Below are 24,679 nucleotides of genomic sequence, written 5' to 3' on the forward strand. Positions count from 1 at the left end.
CTGTATTGCATCTATAGGTGCTCTTTGAAGCTGCACCTGGAATGGCCACCAGAGGGCACTGTTGGACATCGCTTTTATTTTCTACAAGGAGTAAAGTTGCAGTTCAGTGTTCAGAGTGCAAATGGCCATTAGCTATTTTCCTTGGGAAGGAGGGAAGGTGGTGAAGAGGGGACAGGACCAGGCTGGGAGGTTTCCATGGGGAAAAAAGGCAATACCCACTTAAATTGTCCCCTCTCTTTTTATTTTTAAAGATTTTATTTATTTGAGATAGAGCAAGCAAGAGAGAGCACGGATGAGAGGCAAGGGAGCAGCAGACTCCCCTCTGAGCAGGAAGCCTGACTCTTGGCTCAGTCCCAGCACCCTGAGGTCATGACCTGAGCCCAAGACAGGATGCTTAACTGACTGAGCCACTCAGGTGCCCCTCTCTCTCTTTTTTTTTAAATAGATTTATTATTTATTTGAGAGAAACTGTGCAAGGCGGGGGAGGGGGCAGAGGGAGAGAATCTCAAGCAGACTCCCCACTGAGTGGGGTGCCTGACATGAGGGTCTCATGCCCTGTGATCAAGACCTGAGTCAAAGTCAAGAGTCGGACGCTCAACCGATCAAGCCACCCAGGAACCCCTAAATTGTCCTCTTATCTAAGTTAAGAAGAATGGATACTGGCCACAAAGGTGTCATAACAACTTATCACCACCCTAACAGGAGCCGGATCCCCTCTGTTGAGGGAGGGAGCTGCTAGGCCCTCAGAGGTGGGCAAACCACCAGGGAAGAGATATCCATGGTAGATCTGGGCTGGCCTCTCACAGGCAGGGCCTTTGAGGGGAATCCCTTTAACTTTCCAGGAGATCGCTTCATGAATATTCTAGCACCAAACCTGGTAGCACAGGACTAGGAGACAGGGAGGACTGGTAGCACAGGACTAGGAGACAGCCTCCTCCAGATGCCCACTTCCACTGCCAGCCCCACCAATGCCTTCAGCAAAATCCACCTTTTTCATACACCCCCCCAAAATACGCCTTTCTTTCCCGAGGTGCATATAGAACAAGGTCCCAGAGGACAGGAACACAGGTGAGAAGGAAAGGATAAAGCACCACTCTTAAAAACAAACAGACTGTATTTGTTTCAGTCTGAAAAAATAATCCGTTTAATTGAAAAACCTGGAGTGTACTACCCCACTCCCTTAGATGAGGGGGCCAAAGAGACCCGACCCCTACATCACTTCATAGCCACTTCGGATACTCTTCACGAGGCAGCAGGCAAAGACAATTCCCAGTACCTAAAAGTAAAGATAGAGGGGTGGAGAAAGGCAAAGTATCCCAGGCCCACCCACGAGACCCCAGACACAACCAGGGCCCCCGTCCCTAGGCCAAGACTTCCCCAGCACCCTTCTCCCACTGCCCCTATTGCCCAGATGCCCCAGAATGAGTCCCAAGGGTGCCTCTCACCTCCACAAAGGCAATGCCCAGGGCTGCTGCAGCCACCACCAGCACGTTGCTCCTCAGCCAGCCCCCAATCTTCTCCACACAGCCCTGAAGGTAGAGGCACGCAAGGCAAGAACGTATCGGAAACCTCCCACCCACCTTCCCCTGGTCCCTCTGTCTCTCCCCTACTCTCTGTACCTTTCACCCTACCCCTAGCACTCCCAGATCTCCTCCCCCTCCCAGGGTCCCAACCCTCTCCACCTCCACCCCTGGTCCCTCTCAACCCTCGAAACATTTCCCAGGTTTCCCAAGTCCCCTGCTACCTCAGCTTCTTCCCTACCTCGGGGTAGATATTCTTCACATTGAAAGAAACCCCGCAGTCCTTCGTGACATTGATGCAGCAGGAGTCAGGGACTTGGCCCTTGGACATGACAGGGACGCTCTCCCAGTCTGTGTAGTTAGCTGCCCCGCAGCATTTAAACTGCAGGAGAAGAGAAATACAGAGTAGAAGGTTATTATGTGAACCTCCACCTTCAATATGAAGATAAGAATCTTCTTCCCCCACTACCCCTGCTCCCAGCAACCTCACTCACATCTTCCTGCATCTTGTTCAGGGCCGAAGTCGTGTGGTTGTCTTTCCGATAATTCTGCATCTGCTGCCGGAAGTCCTTATTAAATTCTAACATCACCTGGGAATGGGAAGGCGCATTGTTGAGGTCAAACTTCAGGGCACACGCATCCCAGAGCAGCCAGACCTCTGAGGTAGGGCCCTCCCCTTTTCCCTGCTTACCTTGTCTCTAAACACATAGCCAGCAATGGCTGCAGCCACCTCCACCAGCATGATGAGAGACAGGAAGATGGCAAACTGTAGGCGCAGTGGACAGGGGTCAGGTTCACAGTCTTGGTGAGGGTGGCCTGCTGTGGCCCAGCCAGCCTCTAGTTCACTCAGAAAGGTTTTCCGCACCCACCCACCCCACTTCACCTCAGGAGCCCCCTTCGTGGAAGTGCCCTCCGCGCACTCCCACGCTGGCCCCACACCCTGCTCACCGTGATCATAAGACAGTAGTTCTCCTTGCAGGCCCCACAGCAGCCCACAAAGGCCACCAGGAAGAGGAAGGCACCCACTGCGATGATGACCACGGGCAACAGGGAGCCAGGCGTGGCCCCCTGGATAATGGTCTGACTCAGGACCAGCTGGGCCCCTACACCCACGGCGATCAGTCCCACTGCACAGGCCTGTGAGGAGGGCAGGTCAGGGTGAGGCCAGACCCACAACCCATCCGCCCTCCATGCTAGAGCAGTGGGTACACCCAGGACACAACCTCAGCCCCGTCCCAGAGAGACAGATTCTCACCCCTCCAGGAAGCCTGATTGCCGGGGAGGAGGATGACCCATATTTGCCCCCACAGTTTGATCAAATGCCAAAAGAGAAGTTCCCAGAAAGCCTTGACCCCAGGGCACATACTCCTCACCTAGAGTGGTGCTTCCTATGGGCCTCTAAGGCTCCCAGAACTGTGCTCTCACTATGGTCCGGCGCCCACCCCATCCTCATCAGCTGTGACTAGGGTTCCTCAGGCCCACTAGGCCAGGGAGAAGGGAGAAGAAAAAGAGGCAGGAGTGCTGGGCCCCTCCCTGGACAAACAGCAGCCTCTGAAGCCAGGAGCCCAGGACAGGAGCAAACTGAGGTGGGCAGAGCTCTTCCCCACCCCCAGGCAGCTGAGAGGAGTGAAGAAGGATGAGGGGTAAGGGAGAGGGTAGGGAAGGGTGGGGAGGAGAGGGAAGCCCCACGGCGATAGCTATCAGGCCCAGGCCGGCCGTTGGCTGGTTGCCCCATTGCCCGGTATCACAAGTGGTTGGGTCACCAGACAGGAAGGGCCAGAAGGGGTTGAGGGGGAGGGTGCTGCGCACCCACGCTGTCCATTCTTGGGCCAAACGAGCCTCCGAGGACCCCGAAAGCTGGAGGGGGTGGGGTGGCCATGCTGTCTTCGGCCCGTTCCCCGGGCTCTCCTTCCACATCTGGTCTCCAGCTGCCTTCGTTCTCGGCCCCTCGGCCCCCACCGCTCCGGATCCAGGTCTCCCCGCACCCTGCCCGCCCGCCCCCAGCGTCCCCCTTCCCACTCACGCAGAAGGCCAGCAGAAGAACGTAGAGCAAGAACTTGACACATTTCATTCCTCCTTCCACCGCCATGGCTGCCGGGCCTGGGGTAGAGGGGAGCGCAGGGGGGTGAGAACCGGCCGAGGGGGTACCTCGGTTTCCGTGCTCCCTGCCGGCCCTCGAGGCGTTCCCTGCGCGGCCCCCATTCCCGGCCCCTCCCACCCGGAAACCCGCGGTCAGATCCACGTCTCCCAGCCCCCTCTTCTCCCAGGCTGGAGAGGGGTGGGGGCGACCGCCGGGAAGCCCGGACCCGCCCCGCCGCATCCCGGGCCCGGGCCCGATCCCAGGGCGCGCGGACCGAGGCCGGAGCCCGACGCCCACCCTCAGCCCTCCAGCCCCCCGGCGTTCAACACNCTGGGCTCCCAGAGGCTGTGCGCTGCTCTCCCGCCGCGGCTCTGGGGCTCTCTAGCGGCGCCCCCCGGCTCCGGCCCCGCCCGCCGCGCGGCCCCGCCCCGGCCTCCAGCCGCAGCCCCCTCCCCCGCCGCCTCCTCCGCCCAGTGGCCGCCTGCCTCCCTCATGTGACGCGGGAACAGCTGCGGCCTGAGTCACCCGGCCGGCGAGGGGAGGGCCGAGCCCCCCGCCCGGCCAGAGCCACGTAGCCCCTACCCGGAAGGCAACGCCCACCCCCGCAAAGGGAAGGCGCCGAGGACAGGACCTCAGGGTGTTTGGGGTCCTTCGGGTGCCCCGGTCCCCGTGCCACTTCGGGCCGGGAGGGCGGGACCCAGCGGCGCCTGCTTCTGCCCGAAAGCGGAGGAAGCGTGTGCGAGCCGAGGTGGGGAGAGCGGCCCGGAGCTGCAGTCTGAGCGCCCGCGCCGGGCGACGGGGCCGAGGCAAGGTGGCGAGGTGGTCCTCAAGAGGCCGCCTCATCCTCCATCCCGAGCCCACTCCTCTTCTATGGCTCCCATCTCTGCGGAAGCCCCCCGCTCTCATCCCCCAGTCGGCAGAGGGCGCTGTTAGTTCCCTGGGATCGGGTGCGTCCCGAATAAACACTTCCAGAAAGTCCCTGGCCTCGCATCCTGGGAGTCCCCCAACATTCTAGGGTGGGTGTTCCTGTCCCCCCTCTGTTAGTCCCTTCTCCATTTTCTGGGGCTCCGGAGTAGTGTGCTGAGGACAGGAGGAAGCCAGAGTCGGGTCCCTCCCTCTGGGGGAGGGTGGACAAGGTATAAGTTTCCACCACTCCTGGATCATCCTCTTACCAGGTGGAGGGGCAGGGGAAGGGGGGGGGGGACGCTGAAACACGCAAGGATATATATAGCTTCTGGATTTCCCCATCCCATTCTAGCAGGCAGCATGTCACGTCCCAGGGGAAAAGCCAGGTGAAGGCTGGAAGGGGGAGGGGGTGGCCTCAAGCTGCCTCCCTCCATTGTGTGCCATGGTGGTTCCCAGAAGGAGTTGTGTGAACAGGCCAAGGACAGAACCAGCCATTACTCCTGCTACCCCAGCCTGGGCCCCACCCCTTAGGTTCTTATGGTCCTGACTTAAGAACCACTTCCTGAGTCTTCATATGTGTACACAAAGAAGGAAAGAAACTGCAAGAGCAAAAGAGATCTGGGCTGGGCTAAGAACCAGTTTCCAGGATCACAACCTTCCAGCAAGGCACACCAGGCCCATTCTGGACCTTACTCCCCAGTTATCACAGTAGACAGGCAGCAGAAGAAGGGCGAAGATGCTGAAAGAAGGAGTATCACCAGTTTCTTTATTGTGCTGCCACTAGATGCCAGGCATGTGCTACACACAGGAGATGGGGGGCAGGGGGTGCACAGCAAGGCATGGGAGACAGTGGCCCTGCCCTCTGCCAGCAGACAGAGCCAAGCCCACACCGTGAATACAGAATGCCCCGGTGGAAGGTAGACAGTCTCAGAGGGAGGGACAGGTGCTGCCCCTGCACCACAGGGAAAAGAACAGATTTCCTATCACAAAGGTGGGTGGTACTGAGGTGACTTTAGAGAATAAAGAATCAAGCTCTCAGTTCCAGAGACAGGGAAAGAGCCAAGTATAAAAAAGTAGTTTTCAAAGTCAATGGCAGGCTGGGGTTGGCTAGCTCAAAGGGTTCAGGAAGGATGTGGCAAAAAATGGACGGGAAAGTGGTCTGAAGTCAAGATTGAGAAACTTTAGACACATAACAACTGAGTATAATGCTTGGTCTTTGATTAAATCTTTGTCTGAACAAACGAACTGTGAAAGACATTCTGGGAACGGCTGAGGAAATTTGAATATAGACTGAGAATTAGACGTGAAAAAATATAATTTTGTTAGCTATGATGATAGTATAATTATATAAGAAAATTACTCTATTTTTTAAAGATGAATCCTAAAAAAAAGATGCATAGTAAAATATTTAAGAGTGAAATGTCCTATCTGTATTTGCTTTGGAATACTTCACAAAACAATAGATGAAGTGAAAAGCAGAGAGTCTTGGGGCATCTGGGTGGCTCAGTTGGTTAAGCGTCTCTTGATTTTGGTTGGGGTCGTGATCTAAGTCATTAGATTGAGCCTCGCATCTTGCATCAGGCTGCTGGACAGAGGCCTGCTTAAGATTTGCTCTCTCCCTCTTCTTTTGTCCCTCTCCTGCTGCTAGTGTGTGAGTGAGCTCTCTCTCCCTAAAAACAAAATTTAAATTTAAAATTTTTAAAAATTAGAAAGCAGAGAGTCTACGTGATAGGACTATTGAGGACCTAGAAGGCTATGTTGTTTTGTTTTGCTTCAAGCAAACTCTATGCCCAATATGGGGCTCAAACCCATGACCCTAAGATCAAAGAGTTCCATGCTATACCAATTGAGCCAGCTGGATGCCCCAAGGTTGGGAATGTCCTAAAGGCAGTGGGGAGTGGTGGAGAGTTTTGGGAAGGGTGAATGACCTTGGGGTTGGGTTTACATTGAAATAAGGATGAGGTGTGCCTGGCTGGCTCAGTCAGAAGAGCACGTGACTCTTTTTTTTTTTTTTGTTAAGATTTATTTTAGAGAAAGAGAGAGCGCACGAGTGGGAGGGGCAGAGGAAGAGAGAGAAAGAATCTCAAGCAGACTCCACACTGAGCATGGAGCCCCACACGGGGCTCTATGTCAAGACCATGAGATCATGACCTGAGCTGAGATAGAGTTGGATGCTTAAGTGACTGAGCCATCCAGGCGCCCCAAGCATGCAACTATTGATCTCGGGGTCATGAGTTCAACCCCATGTTGGGTGTAGGGATTACTTAAAAAAAGAAAAAAAAACTTGAAAGAAGGAAAAAAGGAAGGAAGGAAGGAGGGAGGGAGTGAGAGAGGGAGGAAGAAGGAGGAATGAGGGACACCTGGGTGGCTCAGTTGGTTAAACATCTGCCTTTGGCTCAGGTCATGATCCCAGGGTCCTGGGATGGAGTCCCGCATAGGGCTCCTTGCTCAGCGGGGAGCCTGCTTCTCCCTCTGCCTGCCATTCCCCCTGCTTGTGCACTCTCTCTCCCTCTCTCTCTGACAAATAAGTAAAAGAGAAAGAAAGAAAGAAGAAAGAAAGAAAGAAAGAAAGAAAGAAAGAAAGAAAGAAAGAAAGAAGAAAGAAAAGAAAGAAAAGAAAGAAAGAAAGAAAAGAAAGAAAGAAAGAAAGAAAGAAAGAAAGAAAGAAAGAAATGAATGAATAGAAGGTGGCCCAGAAGATAGTGGAGACATCACAGCTACCATCCAAGGGAGAGGTGATGAAGGCTGGAACCATGGAAGAGGGGAGGTCTGAGTGGCATTTCAGAGGGCAGATAAAGGACGGGATGAGTGCTTACCTGTGGAAGGGGAGAGGAAGTAAGAGAAGTCCAAGATGACTCCGAGCTTCTGAACCTGGGCACCAAGGGGAGAAGGCGGTGGTCACCCAAGGCAGGAGGCCAGCGCCGAGCACCCAAATGGAGATGTCCACCAGGAATTGCGGACATGAAACTCAGGAGACAGGTAGACTAGAGAGAAAAAGCGGTATCTAAATTCTTAGATGGGTAAGGGCCAGAGCAAGAGAAGAAAACAAAGACAGAGCTGCAGGGAGCCCTTACATCTCAGGAGCAGGAGGGAGGGGTCAGTAGCCGGTAAAGGAGCAGAGGGGAAAGGAGGCTTCGGATCTGGACGCCCCCACACTGCGGGGCTCAGGATTGGCATGATACACATTAGCTCATTTGACCCTCAAACAGCCCTTCCAGATCTGTATGATTTGTCCTGTCTTAGAGATAAGGAAACTGAGACTCCATGTCAGGGAATGATATGCCCAGAATCCAGGCCAGCAAAGGGCGGGGTTAGAATTGGAACCCAGATCTCTGAGGGTTCCAAAGCCTGTGTTCTCCCACTCTCTCCTGGGAGCCAAGAGAAAAGAAAACGTCACAAAAGGAGGAGGGGACAGTGGCCAGGAGCATCAAACAGTATAGAAAGGTCAACTTGAGTGAGAAATAAGAGAAGGCCATTAGAGGGGCGGCCTTCTCCAGAGCGTTGTCAGGGCAGGATCCGGAGCACCTGCTGGACCCAAGAAGGAGGAAGAGGGAGGTGGAGACGTCCCGGTGGGCAAGGGCAGAGCCGACGTGAACGTCAGGGCATGGGGGCCTGGGACTGGAGCAAATGGTGGTGCGCGCAGAGTGGCAGCAGCAGCTGGGTCAAGCAAGGGGAGAGAAAGAATGGTGCGGGGCAGGTGGGCGATGGTAGGGCCGGGGAAAGCCCTGGAGAGCAGCCAGGGTGGAGCCAGAAGCGGTGGGGAAGGAAAGCCCATGCCTAGTCAAATTCATAGAGACAGAGAGTAGAAGGTGGTTGCCAGGGGCGCCTGGGTGGCACAGCGGTTAAGCGTCTGCCTTCGGCTCAGGGCGTGATCCCAGCGTTATGTGATCGAGCCCCACATCAGGCTCCTCTGCTGTGAGCCTGCTTCTTCCTCTCCCACTCCCCCTGCATGTGTTTCCCTCTCTCGCTGGCTGTCTCTATCTCTGTCAAATAAATAAATAAAATCTTTAAAAAAAAAAAAAAAGAAAAGGAAGGTGGTTGCCAGGGGCTGGGTGGATTAGTGATCAATGGGGTTCAGTTTGGGAAGGTGGAAAGGTTCTGGAGATGGATGGCGGAGACGGTTGCTCACCACTGCGGTGTACTTAGTGCTGCTGAATGGTGCTCTTAAAAACGGTTCAGTTGGTAGACTGTATGTTGTATGTATTTTAACACACACACAGAAATGGCCCACTCCCCTGGTCTGAAAATCAGCAGACAGCCCTGTGTCCCTCTGAGCAGGGAAGCAGCTGACTGGGACCCGGCTTCTCACACCATGTCCTTCAGAGCCCCCAGCGCCTGCTCCAAGCACCTGGTATCCAGCATTGCATCCGCCCTGATCGGCTCATGCCGCCGTCCCTTGGGTGCCCGGCACTGGTGCTGGTAGGTGAGCTGGGGTGAGCACTCTTGCCCTTCCCCAGCACCTAAGGCCTCCTGAAGCCCAGATCCACACAGGGAGCCCTGCACCTATGGCATGCGTACCTTCTCCCCTCCACCCAGTAGGCTCCTTGAGCCTGCCTGCACCCCACTAGGAGGGGCCGGCTCAGGGATAAGCCATGTGCCCTGGCAGGAGAGGCCCCGTGACCTAGGAGCTGCCACCTGCAGGGGGGGTGGAGCACAGGAGAAGAGAGAAGGGAAGGGAAAAGCTGAGGACAGCTGGGAGGTACATGGGAGGATAGGGGAGGGAGAGGCATGGAGGGGATAGAGAGGGGAAAACAGGTGCCAGGGAAAGGGTGGGGAGGAGGAAGAGGAGAAGAGGGGTGGGAGATAGAGGAACGAAAGGCTACGTCATCATCAAGGCCATCTCTTCACTAGGGAGGGTAGGAAGGGTGATGGCTGGAACTTAAGGTCAGAAGGTTGGGTCTGAATAGAGAACTGAGGTTTAGGGGCACCTGCTGGCTCAGTCCGTAGAACACATGACTCTGGATCTCAGGGTTGTAAGTTCGAGCCCCATGGTGGTTGTAGGGATTACTTAAATATAAGAAAAGTCTTGGGGCGCCTGAGTGGCTCAGTCAGTTAAGTGCCTGCCTTCCGCTCAGGTCATGATCTCTCAGTCCTGGGATGGAGCCCCGCATGGGGCTTTCTGCTCAGCAGGGAGCCTGCTTCTCTCTCTCTCTCTCTCTCTCTCTCTCCCTCTGCCCCTCCCACCTCTCATTCTCTCTCTGTCTCTCAAATAAATAAATAAAATATTAAAAAAAAAAAAAACACCTTTAAAAAAATGAGTTAGGGAACTGAAATTTAAATCCGAAGACCCCAGCTTTGGTTATAAGGGAGGCCTGGATGCTTGATGGCAGCTCCCAGACGACAGGCTAGCTCAAAACAAGGGCAAGGTCAGAGCTGCCTTGATTGGTGGAGTCACTGTGGCGGCCCTCTCTGACCCCCCCAGCTGTCTGGGCAAGACAAGGTCACAGCGCGCCTCTACCCAAGAGAACGCCATCACTGTCAAAGTCACCTTACGTCCTCTCTGTAAGGAAAGCAAGGCTGGGGAGCAGTCTGCCAGGGAGTGACACACGGACTCTGAGGGCGCCCTGCCCCCCACCAGCAAGTGCCCTGAGGTCAGAGGCACCGGTGCCGCACAAGCTCTGCTTGGCCAGCAGGGGGCGACTCTGGCCAAGCTTTCACCCTTCCTGAGCCTCAGCCTCCCCGCAGTTAAGCAAGAGGAAAACTCCCTCCCACACCTCACAGGGCCACACTTCACAGGACAGTTGTAAGGGTCGAAAAAGAAATTAAAGGGATCAGTTTTGTTACCTGAAGCCTTTGTTACCTTAAGGCTTTAGCATACCTTGTTTTGAGCCTCATCTGAATGAAAATGATTTTGCTTTGAGAAATATCTGGGGGCGCCTGGGTGGCTCAGCCCGTGAAGCTTCTGTCTTCGGCTAGGTCATGATCCCGGGGTCCTGGGATCAAGCCCCACATTGGGCTCCCTGCTCAGCGGGAGAGCCTGCTTCTCCTGTTCCCCCTGCGTGTTGTCTCTCTCTCTTCCTCTCTCTGTCAAATAAATAAAATCTTTAAAAATAAAATAAAATTCTTTAAAAATAAATAAATATCTGGACTCTACCCCACTTGAGGTAGTCAAGGAAAGGGTGGGAGGGGCAACAGCCCCCTTCCATCCCTCTTTCCCACCTTGGCCTTGGCCCAGAGCCCTGTTTCAAGCCCCAGGGCCCAGCTGTGGTTCCAACCCCACCCCACCCCAGCCCCCACTGCCCAGGTTCCATCCTCAGCCCTCTGCCTCTGTCTTTGCCTGTTCCTTTCTCTGCTCCTTGGGCCCCAGCCCCTGACTTCTGGCCCCTCATTCTCTGCAACCTTGTCTGGCTCCTGTCCTAGCTTCCTCACTATTGCCCATGGGGTCAATCCAGGTGCCCAGCTGGTGAGTGAGCAGGGCGGGCAGGCCTGTCCCATGGTGTCTTCATGCACAGCCTGGCCCAGGAGGTCAGCCGCTGTGTGCTTCTGATCCAGGGCCAGCTCAGGCAATGGTGGGCCCCACCTGAGAATCAGACGGGCACAACTAGGTTCTCCCCTGGGATGGAGCAGGTAGGAACACAGGAGCAATGGGAAGGACAATGATGGCATGGGGTGCTCACTTCAGGCGCCTGTGCCTTGGAGCATCCATCCATCCATCCATCCATTGAAAGCCCTAAACATGCCGGGCACTGGAACTCTATGGAGATGAGTAAGACATGGTTCTGCCTTCAAGGTGATTACAATCCGTAGGCACAGACAAAAGTACAGCGTGCAGAGGGCTGTCCCAAAGAGAAGCCCTGGATGCCAGGGGCTAGCTGACATAGGTGGGGGGGGACACAGCAGAGCACAGAAGGCCTTGGGGAGCATGCACTCAAGCTGTCCACACAGTAGGCTCCTCCCCCTTGCAGTTCAGGGACCCAGAAGTGAGAACATGAGGCAGGGTCTGAGTGGCTGGGGGTCGCTGGCACCACCAGGCAGAGCCCAGAGAAGTCTGTTCTGCCCTCAGATATTTAATTTCTGGTTCCCACTCCCAGACCCCAGACAGACCTTCTGGCCATCCACACACCCTCACCATTGTTACACACACACACACACACACACACACACACACACTCACACTCACCCCTCTCTTGGCAACAACCTTGATCTTCACTGCCCTGTGCTCTCTCCTGGACATTAGCTTCCTCTGAACATTTCTGACTCTAGCTCCCTTCACCTGGTAGCCCACATCAGACTTTGTCACCTCCTGGGGTGACAAACAGGCTCCCAGCGTTCTGAAGTCCCTGGAGAAGGAGAAACAGGCTTTGTGCTCAGACCCCACCTTTTCCTTGACTAGCAGGTGCCTCCTGCTGGCCAAACTGGGCATGGGGGCAGCCTTGACTGCCACCCCCCAGGCCCCCATGTCGGGCCTGGGCCTGGAGAGGGAGCAATGGGTGAGAAAGACAGAAAGAGGGGAGAGGCCTGGGGAGACTGAGTGAATGTGGGAAAAAGGGTACCCCTGTGGAGTTGGAGGGCTGGGCCAGCCCTAAGATGATAAGGGAAGCTGAGGGGGGTGGGGCAAGGGTGTCTTCTGGAAGGCCAGCAGCAAAGGAAGACGTGACTCCAAATGATTCTGAGTTCCCCGTTGTACTCCACCTCCACCTGCTCCCCCCCAAATACCGACTCTTTGGCGCCCTCTGTCTGACCTCCAACTTCTCTTCGAGGGCCTTGGGGTTAAAGAGGTTAACAGGCCTGCTAGGAGATCCAGCAGGATAATTATAGGGTTTCGACCGTGGTGTGCAAGAGGACGGTAATTACACAATGAGGTCCTCTCTGGGGGCTTCAGGCTTTGTGGGCAGAGACCTGGGAGGGGTCTGTTCCACTCACATTCCAGCCCCAGCCCAGAATAGCCTCCCCATACCGCATTCCCAGAGGCTCACGCTGAGAGGGCAGGGGAAAGGGGGAAGCAAGCCTAGTAGGGAAGCCCCTCAGCAACTTCCCCGCAGCAGCTTCTCAAGGACCCCAGCCCCTCCCCTCCTTGGAAAGACCTGCGGTGCCAGGGAATGAGCCACTGATCCTAAAAATAGGGCCTTTAGGAGGAAAAAGTGAGAAGAGAGGGCATTAGGGATCCTGGGCTGCCGCCCACTGACCCAGCTCTGATGGACGGTGCAGTTCAGTGTGTGGGGTAGGCTGAGGGGTAGGGATGCAGGGTAACAGGGGTCCCTCCTCCTTACAGAGGTTCCCCAGTTCTGGTGTCTGCTGCTCTGAGAGTGGCCCAGGGGTCTCTGGCCTTGAACCCTGGCGACCAGCTCCCAAGACCTACAGTTCCTCTGCCTGAGGATGGAAGAGACCCTCTACCCGTGGCTACACAAGCCCCTCTTTCCTCCAGCAGCTCCTGAAACCTCATTGCCTCCCCCTGGGACACCTCCCGCTTTTCTCCCGGAGACTCGCAGTCCCTTAGGCCCCGACCCAAATTTCTATGAACCAGTCAGGACCTTGAAGGAGGCGGGCCTTGAAGAGGCGGGCCTTGAAGGTTGCCTGGGTAACGCCGGAGAGGGGCACCCCGGGCAGGAAGACAGTTGCCAGGGAGACCAGGTCAGTGGGCGGGGCCCCAAACCCTGGTTAGCCTGTATACGGATGAGAAAAGATCTAAAGGTCCAGATCTCTCCCCGTTCCTTTTCCGTGAAAGCTGCAGGGCACCCCCTTGGGAACCGGGTCTAGGGAGGCTGAAGTCTGAAGCTCCCGAAAGAGACTTCCCAGGGATTAATCCCCGCAACTCAGAGGAACCCAACAGTAACCAAACCTGAGGGAACTAAGGAAAGAGGCAAGATGTAGGAGGGGCTGGAGAGAGGAACAAGGCTTAATGCATTATGATATAGAACTTCTTGGACTAGAAATCTAAAGTGAAAATATGCAAAGTATGCAAAACAGAACAGTTTTAGTCCCACCTCCAAGAAGCTAAAATTCCAGATTCTACCACCAGATGGCAGTCTTGCCCACTCATTGGATTAAGCCCAGTCCTGGAATTGATGGGGACGAAGCCAGGAGGTGGAAATCCTTTCTGTCTCGCAAGTTGTTCCTGACTCTTGCTCTCTGGCATTTGGCAGACACCCATATCTCCTCGTGGCCATAAATACCCAGTTTTCTTTCCTCAGCCCAACTCTGGCCAGATCAAGTTAACAGGGTTCATTCATTCTTCATTCAAAGGAGCTCAGGAAAATTTTGGTGGAAAAATTTCCTGCTCTCTTGGGTCCCACTCACAGGGTAAGGGTGATAAATTGGGGTAATGGTAATGACTAATTAACTCATTTAGAATTGCATGTCAGAAAAAAAGTGGGAGGGCTGGACCTTGAACCCAGGCAGCCTAGTTCTAGTCTAGAAGCGATGTGAGAGGAACCTCCATACCACACAAAAGGTTGCAGATGTCGCTAGGAAGAGTGACAGCCCAGCTGACTCTGGGCTTGGGAGTCAGGGATGGACTCCTGGAAGACACATGTCTAAAATCTTGTCTATACTGAGACCTGAGGAAAGAATAAATTTAGCCAAGAGACTGGGGAGTGGGGGCAGTGGAGGGAGGAAGGGGAGCTATTCTAGGAAGAGGAAACAACTTACACAAGATGCAGAGATGATCAGGAGAAAGGAGGTGAAGTCTACCTCCAGGTTTCTGGCCTGGATGAGTGTCATTCAGTAAAATGAAAGTGTGCCTTAGCAAGATGGGGGCACATTTTGTGGGGAGAGAAGGAGTTCTCTATTTATCATACTTAACCCATGATGTTTGAGGTGCCTTGGGACATCCAGATGGAAATAGCAAGGAGGCATCTGGCTTGGAGTTTTGGCCGGTACTGTTTATCTAGTGTCCTGTCCAGTCTAAAGTTTTCCTGAGGAAATTTATCTTTGCGTCTCTCATAGACCTACCATTGGAAACATGCTTGGCGAGGAAGCGGAGGCTGGGCCACCTCCTCTGAGGAAGGAGAAGGAGGTGACACCACCTCTGCTCTCAAGGAGTTTGCAGTTTTGCTGAGGAAATGACATCAGAGAAATATTTTGGAGAACAGGCTATGCCAGAATATGTGGTAAAGGCAATCATTACTCCAAGAAATCAGAAAGGAAAGGAAAGAATCATGAAGAAAGAGCCCATGAAGGCCGCTGCTGATTGATTACTATGTAATCCTCACAACAAGTTGATGGGGGACAGTGTGATAGATGAAGAAAGTTGATGAAATGTTGAGATGCCCATGTCTTGGTCCTGATCCCTACCCAACCTTCCTGCCTCACACCCGGACCTCCAGTTTCTTTTCCTCATTTCACTCCAGCTCCCCAACCCAACTTTGTCCTTATACCTGGTGTTCCATCAAGCCCATTTTAGGACATTCTCTTGGGCTCAGAGATGAAACTGGTGTCTGTTTATTCTGCCTGAGAAGCCCAAGAACGTGCATCTCTTTCCTCAATAAACATTGTGTATACCAGGAAAAGAGCAAGACCTGATCCCCTCAAACGTTTTCTTTCTTTTTTTTTTTTTAAGATTTTATTTATTTATTTGACACAGAGAGAGAGCACAAGCAGGGGGAGCAGCAGGCAGAGGGAGAAGCAGGCTCCCCGCTGAGCAGAGGGCAGATGGCCCCAATCCCCAGATCCCAGGACCTACTCAGGCACCCCCCCACCCCACCCTCAAACATTTTCAATCTATTGGTTGTCTATTGACCTCCCGGGCTTTGGGCCCAAGAAATCATCCTGGAGAACCTGAGGACTGGGAAGAGGAACCTAGAACCAGAAGTCAAGCCCCTCAGGAGCATTTTAACTCTCTCCCGCTCTGCCCTCTGGCTGTACCCAGGGTCACACCTGGAAACTAGGGCTTGTCCTACATCTAGGTTTCTCCCTTTGCAACTTGCTGTCTCCAACTCAGATATCTGAGGGCAGACCTCTCTCTCATTCTCACCCCTGCAATTACAAGAACCTTCTCAGACTTTTAAGACCCTGCAGAGGCAATAGTATAACTAGGAATTCAGAGGCCCAGATTCCTCTGCAAGCATAGTGGTCTCCAGCCTGCTTCCTCTCACCACCCCCCTCCCCCCAGTGGTCCCCAGTGGTCCCTTGCTCCTGCCTTTTCCAGCCTACTGACTCCCTTATCCCTCAATTTCAGATCACACTCCTCCCAGCTCTAAGACTTGCTCTTTTTTCATCTTCTTTTTTTTTTTTTTAAGATTTTATTTATTTATTTGACAGAGAAAGAGACAGCCAGCGAGAGAGGGAACATAAGCAGGTGGAGAGGGAGAGGAAGAAGCAGGCTCCTAGCAGAGAAGCCTGATGTGGGGCCCGATCCCAGGACCCTGGGATCACGCCCTGAGCCGAAGGCAGACGCTTAACGACTGAGCCACCTAGGCGCCCCTAAGACTTGCTCTGGTCTCAGGGCTTCCCACCACTTCCCCACCTGCTCAGGTTATCTCTGGCCTGTTTCTCTCCTAGTCTGCCTGGCTAATCCCCGTGTCCCATCATTCCGTCTCACTGTTCCTGAGCTCCCAATGACCCAGCCCAATGCTGCCCTCCGAGGCTTGTTTAAACATTTCCTTTGGGCTACCTCTGGTAGCTGGGGCCTTCTCTGGGCTCAAATTCCCCACCTCCTCCCCCTCAGGCTCTCCAGACTCCCACCAAGGCTGACCCTGTCACTGTGCTGTCTCTCCTCTCCTCAAAAGCCTCTGTCTTCTTATCTCTGCCTTCCCCTGATCGTCTGTGTCTGCCTCCTCAGGGGCTCCCTTGGCATCTCCCAAGCCTCCCCCTCTTGATTTCTCTCCCACTCTCTCTTTCCCAGGACTCTGGTCTTTGTCGCATCAGTTTCTCTGTCCCTGTTCCCATCTCTCTGCACCCTTGACTTCTTGTCGCACAGGCTCTGTGGACCTCCATCCCTTCCTTCTGTCTAGCCATACCTCTCTCCTCCCTCTGGTCTCTCTGCCCTGTCTTTGTTCCTGATTCTCCCCCTCTAACTCTCCCACTAGTTTATACAGTCTCTTTCCTTCTCTCCGTCTCTCTAGCTAAGTCTGTCCTCTGTCTTCTCCCGTCTGACTCTCTCTTATCCCCCCTTTGTCTCTCTCTTCTCTCCTCTTCCTCCTGCTTCGCCTATCTCTGTGTCTGATCTGTTTCTTGCCCCTTTATCTCTCTGTCTTTCCTTGGGCTCTCTGACTCTGACTTTCTCTATCTCTCCTTCCCTCTCCCGCACCCCAGTATCTCTCTCTTCATCTCTCGCGGCCCTCGCTCCCTCTCTCCCTCCCTCCCTCCCTCTCTCTCTCTCTTTTCCTCGGCTCTCTCCGGCTCCCTCTCTCGCCTCGGATGACAGCGCTGCCTCTTTTGTTGGCTCCGCAGCCAATCGCGGCTGCTGACGACACGGGGGCCGGGGCTATAAAGGGCCTGGCCCGGGCTCGGGCCCCCCGCCGCCCGCCCCNGAGCCGGCCGGCCCCGTCCGTGGCGCCCGAGCCCGACGGCTGCCCCGTGTGCGTGTGGCGGCAGCACAGCCGCGAGCTGCGCCTGGAGAGCATCAAGTCGCAGATCCTGAGCAAACTGCGGCTCAAGGAGGCGCCCAACATCAGCCGCGAGGTGGTGAAGCAGCTGCTGCCCAAGGCGCCGCCGCTGCAGCAGATCCTGGACCTACACGACTTCCAGGGCGACGCGCTGCAGCCCGAGGACTTCCTGGAGGAGGACGAGTACCACGCCACCACCGAGACTGTCATTAGCATGGCCCAGGAGAGTAAGTGGGCGGCGGGGCGCGAGCACTGGGGTGCTGGCTGGGGCTCCGGGAAAGTGAGCGCCTCCCGCTCCGAAGCGGGGCGCTCCCGGCTGCCCCGGCCCAGAAGCCATTTCTGCGAAAACTTGACGGATTGGGGGGCGGGGGCTGCTCCATAGAAGTTTTTCGAGCGGTGGAGATGGGCTGCGGAGTTGTGTGCACACTCCTTTCCCCGAGGTGGGAGGGCAAACAGAGAGGGTTGCGAGATACCGCCTCCCACCCCGGGTGTGCAAAAAAGACCCGTGTTTCTGGGAGTCTGGGGAAGCTGGAGCCCATTCGCAGCGGAGGGGAAGGGGCAGTAACTCAGTCCTGAAGGGCCATGGAAGAGAGACTGGAGAACAGAATCGGGACGCTTCGGGACCCCCCCCCCAACAACCAAGTCCCAGGCGGGCTGCGGAGCTCTCTGCTCCCAGTGGCCTTGGCACCCGCTCTCCACCCCTTCCACCTCTGGCTCCGCAACGCGCCCACCGGGCTGCAGAGAACTGAGTACTCTTCTCCCTCTAGCAGGAGTGAGGTCCCTCCCAGAGTCCTGTGTCTCTCCTGGCAGCCCAGCAGGCACCCGTTTCACCCAGAGCCCTTCTGACACCAGGTCTCCCAAAGGGCTGGGAAAGCTGTGCCTTCTGGTACTGACCGGGCTCAGAGAACTCAACTCCATTGCGCTGGGGCTAAGGGCACCGTTTGGCTAATCAAAGCTTATCATTCCTTTCCTTATTCACCCGCCCCTACTCAAAACTGGACTTGAGGAGAGAGAGGGAGACCTAGGGAGAAAAAGAAAGAAATAGATAAGGAGGGAGGGGGAACCCAGGCATTCAAGCCCCTGGCCAAACGGAAGATGAACATGTTAATAGACTTGAGCTGCTTTGAAATTTTATGGCCTGGAAAATCCAGGCCAACACCCCCCCACCAGCTCTCCCTAGGGTCAGATGACTCCCTTTTCCCCTCCCCCACTGAGGTCCCTTCACCCCTTCCCCGCTCCAACTCCAGGGAACCAGGCCCTCTCTTATTGCCTAGTGGTTTGGCAAAGTTGCCCCCCCCCACAGTTCAGTTTTATGGCTCTGAACAGAAGAGGGGGGGACTAGTTTATTGGCAGATGGGTCATAAAAAGCTGGGGGCTGAGGTGGACTCCAAGTGGCCCACCCCCATGGAGAGGCACAGGAACCCAGGTGTGCATCTGGGAGGCTGAGTGCCTCATACTGCCATCGGTTTCTCTGCAGACCCTAACTCCACAATACTTGGCCGGGCTTCTGAAGAAACGAAAACCCAAAGAACTAGGAAACTTGCTGAGGGTGGTGGTGGCGGTGAAAGCCTGGGATCTGTCTGGGTTCCTCAGTCTCCCTTGTGTTCTTAAGGTTTCTGCTTTATAGAAGCTAGGGTCAGTCTAAGATTGACTGAGGGCAGGGGTGGGGGTGGGGATTCTATGAAACAGTTGTACAGGAATTCTGAAGAAGAGTATGCTGGAAGAGGATGAAGGGTACAGAGGAAAAAGATATTCTGGTTTGTGTGGTATACTGTGTGTGAGGAGTTTCAGAATGGGTGATGGAGCTGTGGACTTCCCCTTGCCTCTATCCTTAGCATCCCTTAACCAACCAGCTTGAGCCCAGAGTTAGTCCTCATAATGGGGATGCAGGGAGTGAATACACTCTGTGTGCATGGATCGGACAGTGCAGGTTAGGCTGGGGGGACTGGGAAGGACACCAGTAGGTGGGGTTCTACCCGAACTTCCGCCCTCATTCTACTTCAGGACTTGGATAACTAGGGAACTGGGTCTCCAGCCAGGTATTGTACGTCCCCTTTAAGAGCCAAGCTGAGCTCTTTTGAGAGGGAGGGGGAGCGGAGGGGAAGGGAGGGAGAGAGGGGAAAAGGAAAAAGAGACTTTTATAGTCTAATCCCCAGGGACCCGCTTTAATAAGAGACTTGTGCTCTGCTAATCGGGGGAGGTGTTTGTCAGCAGAGATGGCCTCCGCTCCCCTCCCCCTTCCTCCCCTCCCCCAGCACTCAGCCCTGGACCCCAGCCCCCACCTCTCCTAGGCTGCAGTGCCTGCCCTAGTTCCCTCCACCCTCTCAGGCTCTCCCACCCCAGCCTTCATCCTGGGAACCCAGCCCCCTTGCCCTTCTGGGAGCCAAGCCCAGCCCCTCAGTTTCTCTCTCCTCTCCTATACCAAGAGGCCCCTGCCCTCTCAGCCCAACCTCCTGCCCCTAGGCCTTCCAGCCTTGGTAAGGAGTGTGTGCAGGGGGTTGAGGGGGGCGGTGGAGGAGGAGGTGGTAAGCTGGGAGGGGGTTGGGCTTTTGCTGAAAATAGTGCAATGACCTCTCTCCAGACCAGCACCGCCTACTAAACCTGACCTGCTGCCTGCCACCAACCCGATCAATCCAACACAGATGTGGCTCTTTCCCCTCCCCTTGGGAGCTGGGCCTATATGTGTGTGTTGGGGACTCTCTCAAGCCTCTTGTTTCCCTCTGTGGCTCTACCTGCTTCTTCTTTGTTCCTCTCTCTGTGTCTTTCTATCCTTTCTCTTTACCCCACCAGGCTTAGCTACCTTCCACCTTTCACTTTTTAGCCTCCATCCACTCCTTTCACATTCCCCCCTTCTCTCCCAGTGTTCAACTCCCAAGCTTATTTTTTTCCCTTCTACCATGATCTTCCTCTCTCCCTTCCTTCTCTCCTCCAGTTCTCTTGACTATCGCTTCCAACCTGCCTTCATTACTAACAGTCCCTTCTCTGTTCTTCTCTCCCTCACCGCTTCCAGTCTCCCTCCTCTCTCTTCCCCTTCCCCTTTCTTTCTCCATCCATCTGGCCCCTTGTAGCACCAACTGTCCCCACATCCCCTGGGAGAGAAGTGTATGGTGATCCCCTGGGGTAGGGATGGGGGACTCAGAAGAAACCAGACTTAGAGGGATGGGGCCCTAGTGCCCAATCCTCTGTCTCTAAACCTTGGGTCAGCCTAGGTAGGGGAGTATGTTTAGAGCTTACAAAACCGACAATAAACCAGCATTTATTGAGAAGCTACTACTATTTTCATTCTTTATTTAATGTTCAGCACTCCTATGAAAGAAGAATTATTATCTGAATCACTGAGAAGTTTGGTGGGAAAGGTCGGATACAGGTTAATGAGGAGTCAAACAGTGATTGAACCCACTTCGTAGTCAAAGAACAGTGTTTAGATGCCAGGAGGAACTTTTAGGCACTTGCCTATATATTTTAAGATTTGGAGTTTAGGGGATTCATTCAGCATGCACTTACTAAACACTGCTTGGTAATACGGGAGGCACTAAAGCTATAATGGTGAGCAAAACAGACACAGCATTGACAAGTGTCCACCTTTGTGGAGATTAGTAGCTAATAATGAAGACAGGTGGGAAATTAAGACAACCCTATGAAATTAGGCACAGTAGCCCCATCTTACCAACAGCTTCCCTGCCCCAGCTACTCTCCTACCTCTGAATTTCTACTCCCTGAATCCTCCCTCATTGTACCAGCATTGCAGCTCCAGGAGGATAACAGGGAGGACTACCAGTGCCCTGGGACCTCAGAGAAGAACCAAGGGAAAGGAAGCTACCAAAGGAAATTTGTGTCTCATTCCTGAATATATGAAGATCATTGAGCACTTGCCTCCTCATCTCATTTGGAGGTCCCTCCTTCTCCGGGAGTGGGGGAGTGCTGATGAGAGAGAACAGATGCTAAGTCCTCCGTGATTACACAGAACTCAAGACCTGGTGTGATACTTAAGGGCCTGGATTTCCTGATCATACTTAACATAGCTCTGGAAGCTCATTCCTGACTCTTTTTCTCTGTCTATTTAGAGTGAGAATGGATATTCCTGTCCAATGGAAACATGATTTAGGGCATTTCCAAGTGAATTAAGAGATTAGAAAGGGGAACCCAGAGGAGCTGAAATGGAAGCAGAGGCAGATGCTGAGAATCAGCCTTTTGACCCAAGAAGGGTCAATTTCTGGTCCAGAACAAGATGTAATGGGCCAAAATGTAAAGTTGGGATGTCAAACCTTTGTAGAGACTTAACTGGCACTGGACTGAGAAACCAAAGGAAGCTCAGGGGAGAAAAGAAGACATTGCAGTTGATCTGATGTGTTGAATATTATTTCTGAAGCTTTGGGCAATAGGAGTGAACAATATGGAGGTAGTTTTTCCCTTCCTTAAAAATCAAGGCAGTAATAGTGATGAGGAGGAAACAGCTGAGGAAACATGTTTTCAGGTTCAAGGGACTGGGGAGTCAGATGCACAGGTCAGTGCTTGAGTTGATCCAGTCTCCTGAGAGTATTGTTTCTGGCAGGAATGGTGCAAGAAGCCTAGATCTGAATTCTGGTTTACCTCATGGAATGCATTTAGCCCCTGCTCCCTATCTGGACCCTGGTTATCCACTCTTGAGACCATCTGGTTGGGGGTGGGGCTGTGCCAAGGCTCCACCTGGCCACCATACAAAACAGGGCAGAAAAGGGGCAAGGTGACCTGAGAGCAGCAGTTGTGGTGAGGCTTGGCTTCTATGAAGAGCATCAAAGTTCTGAAAAATTTGGAGCCCTACATGCTGGGGGAATGGAAGGCTGCAGGTTGGGGGGGGGTATCCTTAAGAACTGCTGTGCAGGTTATCTGGTAGAGGGGGGCCTATGTATTAGGACAAATGGACTAAGGAATGGATGCAGAGCAGAAAGGCCTGATAGAGACATCATCCTATAGGGAAAGAGAGGAGGCACTCTTATGATTACCAGTGACACAGCAGTCAATAAGACAGACACGAGAGAAGGGTAAAGAGCTGGAAAACTCAGGCTGAGTCGTCCAAGTTGCCAATGCTGACGCCCTTCACAGACACCGTTTGCTGATGTTGTGCCCCCTTCTCTCTTATCAGCGGACCCTGCGGTGCAGACGGATGGCAGCCCTCTCTGTTGCCATTTCCACTTCAGCCCCAAGGTGATGTTCACCAAGGTACTGAAGGCCCAGCTGTGGGTGTATCTACGGCCGGTGCCCCGCCCAGCCACGGTCTACCTGCAGATCTTGCGACTGAAACCCCTAACTGGGGAAGGGACTGCAGGGGGAGGGGGCGGAGGCCGGCGTCACATCCGAATCCGCTCACTCAAGATTGAGCTGCACTCACGCTCAGGCCACTGGCAGAGCATCGACTTCAAGCAAGTGCTACACAGCTGGTTCCGACAGCCACAGAGCAACTGGGGCATCGAGATCAACGCCTTTGACCCCAGCGGCACAGACCTGGCTGTCACCTCCCTGGGGCCGGGAGCTGAGGGGCTGGTGAGCAGGGAGCCTGAAATGGTGGCAGATATGTGTAGCCTGGCCCTGAGGAGGTGGGATGTTGGAAAAGGCGGACCAGGAATGAGGAGGGGCTGGGCATCAGCATTATTTCTCAGGGGCCAGGAGCTGGTTCTAGAGGGGCAGTGTTTGGGCATGGGCAGGGTGGGGAGTGGCAGCTGTCACTTTTCAGATACAAGCCAGGCCACGGCTGGAAACTGGATTTGGGGTGGTGTTAATGGGAGATCCAAGAAAACACAAAAATGGGCTGTTGATAAGGCCTGGGGCCAAGGGGGCTGATCAGGGTCAGGATGCCAGGAGAGAGTTAGAGGTGAGTTGGAGATAGCTAGCTTGCGACAAAAGTGGGTAGAAGATAGGGCTGGGTATGGAGCAGGGGGAAAGCTGAGAAGGCAACGGTCTCTGTTCTGGTACCCCTGTTGAGGGGCAGATGAGAAAGGAAAGGGAGTAGGCGCTCCTCAGGGCTCTATCACATCTCTTTCTCCTCTCCCTCACCCCCAGCATCCTTTCATGGAGCTTCGGGTCCTAGAGAACACAAAACGGTCCCGGCGGAACCTGGGCCTGGACTGCGATGAGCACTCGAGTGAGTCCCGCTGCTGCCGATACCCCCTCACAGTGGACTTTGAGGCTTTTGGCTGGGACTGGATCATCGCGCCTAAACGATACAAGGCCAACTACTGCTCTGGCCAGTGCGAGTACATGTTCATGCAAAAGTATCCGCACACCCACTTGGTACAACAGGCTAACCCAAGAGGCTCTGCTGGGCCCTGCTGTACTCCCACCAAGATGTCCCCAATCAACATGCTCTACTTCAATGACAAGCAGCAGATTATCTACGGCAAGATCCCTGGCATGGTGGTGGATCGCTGTGGCTGTTCCTAAGGTGGGGGACAGAGGATGCCTCCCCCGTAGACCCTACCCCTAGACCCCCAGCCCTGACCCCCCTACCCTCAGGCCCTAGAGCTCCCTCCACCTCTTCCCATGAACATCACACCTTGTTCCCTGCCCAAGCAGTGTGCAATACAACAGAGGGAGGCAGGTAGGGACTGATGGGTGAGGGGCTTGGGGAACAGGGGGAAGAGGGGGGGCATGGTCAGGTGGGGAGTGTTTGAGGTTTGCAGGTGAGAAGGTTTGGCAAGAAGACAGAGAGACGTAGAGACAAGAGGTAGAGCAGAGGGATAGAGACAGAGGAACAAAAAGAGCTGCAGTGAGAAGGCAAAGGGAGAGAGAGGCAGAAGAGACGGAGACCAGGCAGAGATTAACGATGAGAAAGAGGCTGAAATGGAGTAATATGAGAAAGCCCCACACCCAGCCTCCTTTCTTCCACTGGTAAGGTGAGGGGCTTGGTATGGTTTGGGGAGATCCCCTGACTACCATTCTCAGTAGGAGGAAATCAAAAATCCATTCTTAGCTTCTTCCCTTTCTCCCTCCAACAGTGGCCAGGGAAGGGAAGTGAGGGCAGGGGCAAAAGTAAGGATTTGGGAATTTTATTTATTTATTTATTGTGACTTTTCATTTTTTGGTATTTGGCTTTACTGAAATAGAAGGGCCCCTGCCCACTGTGCCCCATTTCTCCCTTATTCCCCAAAGCCCTGTTCTCCCTCAATACCCACCTACTTAAGCACTTGTATAAAGCCTCCAGAGTTGGGAATGGGAGCAGAGGGCAAGAGGGCCTACACAGGAAAATTTCCAACCCATAATCACCCAAATTAACCTTCCTGAGCCAAATGGGTTGAACTGAATGCCAGCAGTCACAGAAACAGTACCAGGTTAGGGTTTAGGAGCGGGGGGGGAGGGGAGAGCCCTCAACATCCAGGATCTATATGAGAGCCACTAAACTAACCCTCAGATCCACCCTCATCATCCTGAGTTATTTAGCCAGAGGGTGTGGCCCACATATGCCCAAATTCCCCCCAGCCAAGAGAGAGACCAAAGAGCCTGTGGAATACCCCTACTCCCAGCCTCTATCTTCAGGTCAATAAAGAGAGTATAGAGATCCCAGAGTCCCAGGTCTGGGAAGGGTTAGGAGGGGTCAAGAAAGGAGTAGTGAGATTGAAGGTTACAGGGCATTTGAATCCAAATCACTGCTCTGGGCTATAGCGGGAATAGAGCCAGCAGACCAAGATGGAAGGGATTCCAGAGGGGGGACATTT

At 54.1% G+C, this 24,679-nt stretch overlaps 2 protein-coding genes across 2 annotated transcripts; one reads left to right on the forward strand and one right to left on the reverse strand.

The window, feature by feature from the left end:
• Positions 1-1,112: 1,112 nt before the first annotated feature.
• On the reverse strand, positions 1,113-4,079 carry CD63 (CD63 molecule). The gene is made up of 8 exons (XM_034644153.1): positions 3,936-4,079; positions 3,544-3,625; positions 2,469-2,657; positions 2,212-2,286; positions 2,015-2,110; positions 1,762-1,902; positions 1,446-1,529; positions 1,113-1,276 (listed from the first exon to the last, which is right to left on the reverse strand). Exons 2-8 carry the CDS (start codon positions 3,607-3,609, stop codon positions 1,211-1,213), a joined length of 717 nt encoding a protein of 238 aa, XP_034500044.1. The 5' UTR covers positions 3,610-3,625; positions 3,936-4,079; the 3' UTR covers positions 1,113-1,210.
• A 4,739-nt stretch (positions 4,080-8,818) lies between these two features.
• On the forward strand, positions 8,819-23,581 carry GDF11 (growth differentiation factor 11). The gene is made up of 6 exons (XM_034643660.1): positions 8,819-8,925; positions 10,867-10,909; positions 11,727-11,936; positions 16,837-17,218; positions 22,114-22,511; positions 23,028-23,581. Exons 1-6 carry the CDS (start codon positions 8,819-8,821, stop codon positions 23,406-23,408), a joined length of 1,521 nt encoding a protein of 506 aa, XP_034499551.1. The 3' UTR covers positions 23,409-23,581.
• Positions 23,582-24,679: the final 1,098 nt, after the last annotated feature.

This window comes from Ailuropoda melanoleuca, chromosome 15 (genome assembly GCF_002007445.2).
Source record: "Ailuropoda melanoleuca isolate Jingjing chromosome 15, ASM200744v2, whole genome shotgun sequence".
Lineage (NCBI taxonomy): Eukaryota > Metazoa > Chordata > Mammalia > Carnivora > Ursidae > Ailuropoda > Ailuropoda melanoleuca.